The sequence below is a fragment of the Alligator sinensis genome, unplaced genomic scaffold (assembly GCF_000455745.1).
Source record: "Alligator sinensis unplaced genomic scaffold, ASM45574v1 scaffold553_1, whole genome shotgun sequence".
Lineage (NCBI taxonomy): Eukaryota > Metazoa > Chordata > Crocodylia > Alligatoridae > Alligator > Alligator sinensis.
The window spans coordinates 615,707-620,401 of NW_005842389.1; the positions used below are offsets into that span (position 1 = coordinate 615,707).

General features: G+C 51.6%; 1 protein-coding gene across 1 annotated transcript in view; it reads right to left on the reverse strand.

Moving 5' to 3' along the window:
- LOC102385371 (olfactory receptor 1J4-like) overlaps positions 1–4,695 on the reverse strand; it is a 23,211-nt gene that overhangs the window by 1,028 nt on the left and 17,488 nt on the right. Inside the window, exons 2-3 of the mRNA XM_006029627.2 lie at positions 1,604–1,664; positions 293–685 (exon numbers count right to left, since the gene is read on the reverse strand). Coding sequence (XP_006029689.2) covers positions 293–685; positions 1,604–1,664 — 454 coding nt within the window. The remainder of the gene's footprint in view (positions 1–292; positions 686–1,603; positions 1,665–4,695) is intronic.

A 4,695-nucleotide genomic window follows, 5' to 3' on the forward strand; every position in this document is an offset into this window, starting at 1 on the left:
GTGGACTAAGGGAGGCTTCCTAATCAGCCCCTGACTTGGGGAAGTGCCCCAAGTGCTTGTATTGGGTCTAGTACCCATTGGACGATCAGGCCTGTGTTTTCCAAGGTGCACAGAGCCAGAAGTGAGTCCAGAGCCTTGGCTGGTGGCAGCGGGAACCCCAGGCTAGCGGGTGTGCTCCAGGGAAGGGGTCGGCCGGACGGGAGGCACCCCAGGGAGGCACTCGGAGCCCGGAAGGTGGTCGGGCGCAGGGAGGTGGGCGGCTCAACGCAGGAGCGCCCCCTACTGGCCCGCCACAGTGTGCAGCAGGGAGTTCAGGGTCACCATGACACAAGAGGTCCCTACCATCTTGAGGCACAGGGCACGTGTCACTACAGCAGCATAGGACAGTGGATTGCAGATGGCCATGTAGCGGTCGGAGGCCATGATGGCCAGCAGGTAGCCCTCCACGTTGCCTGTGCAAAGGAAGAGGAACACCTGAGCCATGCATCTAGAGTAGGAAATGACTTGATTCTGTGTTAGGCTATGCACCAAAGCCTGGGGTATAGTGATGGATACAAAGCTCACATTCACCACAGCCAAGTGGCTGAGGAGGAAGTACATGGGGCTGTGCAGCTGGCTATCAATCCACCATGCACCCAGCAGGAGGGCGTTGCTCATCACATTCACCAAGTAGGTGAACACGGCTCTGACACGCCGAGGAGGATGAATTCAGAGACAGAGGGGAAGGAGAAGGGAGTCAGTGATTGTGGAGAATGCAGACTTTTTGTCACGTTATAAACAGCAAACTCAGCTCTTGGCACACTCCTGTGTGTGTTGCTGCCCTGCTGTTGTAAATAGAGACATTGCTCATCAGAGAAAGAGGAACATGGATACATTTTCCCATGAGAAGAAGTAAGAAAGGGTCATCAAGCATTGTACACATGAACAGGGCAAACTGGAGAGACCACAGCTGCTTACACAGGTGGGAAGAGTGGAATGGTTGATCAGGGAGATGAGAGCTCTTCTAACCCCTCTGCAAGCAGCAGAGAGCTTGGAGACAGAAACTACAGTGTGGACACAGGTTTATAATACTGGGAACAGACACATGGAGGGCCAGAAGAATTGCAGAATGATGTGGAAAGCTGGGCAGTCACTCCTGTGTCTATGGACCCTGTCTTTGGCTGTCTGGCATGCTACCCCAAGGCTCAGCATCCTGTACCCCTGGTGGACTAAGGCAGGGTGGCCAGTTTCGGAAAGACTGCCTACATTGCTGGCATTGCTACCCTTTGAGGCAGCAATGCCAGCAATGCTGAACAAGGAGTTGAGCAGATTTGAAGTTTTTACTGGGTCTATGAGTCTGCTGTAACCCTCAAACCTGCTCCCAGAGCCAGAAGAGCTGTGTGGCTTCCTCTTACGAGGACACTATCCCTTTCTATTGACTTTAAGGGGTACCTGGAGAGAGACCAAATGAATCTCATTGTCCCCTCTGGACCTTTCCTGAAGAATCTCCTTGGGCTCCATATTGTTGCCCCTCTTGTTCAATATGCATCAGAGGCTGCGGGGCAAGATTGTGCAGATAGGTGAAGTGAGGTGCCATCAGTATGCCAGTGACACCCAACCCTACCTCTTCTTCTCTTCTGACCCTGGCCCCGCGGTCTGTGTCCTTTCCCAGTGTCCAGGTGAAGCTGGGGACTGGATACAGGTGAATCATGAGCATCGCAAGCAGGTCCAAGGAGGTGATCCTCCCCCTCTATGCAACACTGGTCAGGCCACAGCTGGAGTACTGCGTCCAGTTCTGGGCGCTGCACTTCAGGAGGGATGTGGACAGCATCGAGAGGGTCCAGAGGAGGGCCATTTGCATTATCAGGGGGCAGCAGGGCAGCTACGGGACCTTAACCTGTTCAGCCTTTGCAAGAGAAGGCTGAGAGTGGATCTAGTGGCTGTCTATAAACTTACCAGGGGGGACCAGCAGGGAACAGGGGAGTCCCGGTTCCCCAAGCACTACTGGGAGTAACAAGGAATAATGGCCATAAGTTGATGGACAGTAAATTCAGGCTAAACATCAGGGGCTGATACTTCACAGTCAGGGCGGCTAGGAGCTGGAACCAACTTCCAAGGGAAGTGGTGCTCACTCCTACCCTGGGGGTCTTCAAAAGGAGGCTAGATGATCACCTTGCTGGGGTTGTTTGACCCCAGCATCCTTTCCTGCCCATGGCAGGGGGTCGGACTTGATGATCTGCTCAGGTCCCTTCCAACCCTACCAACTATGAAACTATGAAACTATGAATAATCAACTGAAAATGAATTGAGACAAGACAGAGGTGATGGTGGGAGGCAGACCACATGACTTGTGGGGCATGGGGACACCAAATCATCAATGGCATTCAGCCTCAGGTTTGCAGCCTGGGAGTACTTATGGATCCTTTGCTGCTCCTGGATCTTAAGGTGGCAGCTGTGGCTAGGACTGTCTAGTTCCATCTGGTGACAGATCTGTGACCCTTTCTCTCAGACTGCTCTGGCCACCACCATTCAGGTCTTTAACCTCAAGGATAGACTATTGCAGTGCACTCTACGTGCAAGCATCCACAAGCTGCAGCTGATGCAGAACACAGCGGCCTGCCTCCTGATGGGGTTGGGTCGCCAGGAGCATATCAATCCAGTGCTCCGGAGTCTGCACTGGGTCTCAGTAGCTGTCTGGGTGCAATTCAAAGTGTTGCTTTTGACTTAAGAGTCTCTAAGTGATCTGGGCCCTACATACCTCAGGAGTCTCCTGCAAGAACCATCAGTGTGCCAAGTCCACTTTGTAAACCTTCATGGGAAGTCATTCTCTGCAGTTATTCCTCACCTCTGAACTCTGTTCCTTTTGAGGCTTGCAGAGCCCAAGCCTGGTTATCTCTTGGAAGCAGTGCAAGGCCTTCCTATTTGGGCAGGCATTTTCCAAACAAAACTAGTCGGAGGTGGTGTCTAAGGGGTCTCTGTTTTATCCTGCTGTTCCAGTTTCATTTTAAATTGCTTCAGTCCTGTTGTCACTCTCCTGTTTCCTGGTTCATGCAGAGATGCCTGGGAATGAGAGACAAGACTATTCCACTCTGAGATTGACTCACCTCAGTGTGGCTAAATCAGCTAGTTCAGAGGGAAGAGAGCAGGATATGGGGCCTTTCCCAGGATATGGGGCCTTTCCCTGCTAGGGAACATCACTCCAGGTAAAGGAGAAATGAGACGATTTAAGGAAAGGGATAATGTGTACCACCCCATCATTTCCGCACTCTCTCATGTACCCAGTTGTTCATCTCTCCACTGACCTGATGTTTTAGAGAGCTGCCTACAGTGACTCCAAGGTCTCTTTCCTGAGCTGTAAAAGCTAGTTCAGAACTCAGCATTGTGCATGTATAGCTTGAGGTTTTTTCCCCCGTCTGCACTACCTCATACTTGGCAATACTGAAGTTCATCTGTCACTTTTCCCCCCACTCATTTCACCTAGTGAGATCTTTCTACAAATGATCTTATAAAACACAACAGATATTTTTTTTGCAGGAACAGTGGGTGAAAATGATATCTTTTTAGGTAATTTTGTGAAAATTAATGGCATTTTCCAACCAGCTCCAGTCCTCTGATTCCACCACCTCTCTGGGTAACCTGTTCCAATGTTTTACTACCTTACTAGTGGGATTTTTTTTCCTAATATGTATCCTCAACTTCCCTTGCTGCAACTTGAGCCCATTGCTCCTTGTTCTGTCATCTGCCACCACTGAGAACAGTCCAGCTCCAGCCAGTTTGCAACCCCCTGGAGGGAGTTCAAGGCTGCTATTCAACCCCCATCAGTCTTCTCTTCTCTTCTCTAGACTAAATAAGCCCAGTTCCCTCTGTGGCAGAAATGCCACCGTCTGGTCCCTCTCCAGAGAGCTGTCTCTGCCAGAGTGAGAGGCTGGTGTTGAATCCCTCAGGGAGGGGGATCACAAAAGCCTGGTTCCTGGGAGGCGGATGCTCTGGTCACTTGGGGAGGGGAGGGAAAAGCCCTGCTCACCGGCCCAGGTAGCCAGTGATGCTTTTTAAATTGGTTGGCTTGTGGCCAGCACTGGCAGCTTCGATTGGACCGGGCTGCTGAGGTCAGGAAGGTTATTTAAAGGCCCGGTCCAGGAAGAAGGCAGCCATTAGCTATGCGGTCATCCAGGTGAATCTGAAACTGGGAGAGGAGCTTCACCATCTGAAACAGGCTCTTTCCTCATCACCGCATGCTCAAAGAGTGCCCTGCCTCCAGAGGAAACTCCAACCACCTCTGAATGATGCGAGTGAGTAAGCTACTCGAGATCCGACTAGATATTTAGCTTCAGTAACTCAGGTGCAAGATCAAAAGGCTATCTCAGCCATACTGGTTTGCTCTATGGGATTCCTCTGATATTCCTCTGATACTGCTCTACCTTTTACCCTGTTTCCACCCTACCCCTGTCATCAATAAAGTTCTCCTTTGTGACCGGTGGGGAGACTTATTGAGGGGTGGGTCTAAATTATGCCGAGGAGGCCCCTTAGGTCTGTGGACTAAGGGAGGCTTCCCTAATAAGCCCCTGACTTGGGGAAGTGCCCCAAGTGCTTGTATTGGGTCTAGTACCCATTGGACGATCACTCGGAGCCTGGAAGGTGGTCGGCGCAGGGAGGTGGGCGGCTCAACGCAGGAGCGCCCCCTACTGGCCTGCCACACCCTCAGCCTCTCCTCAATAA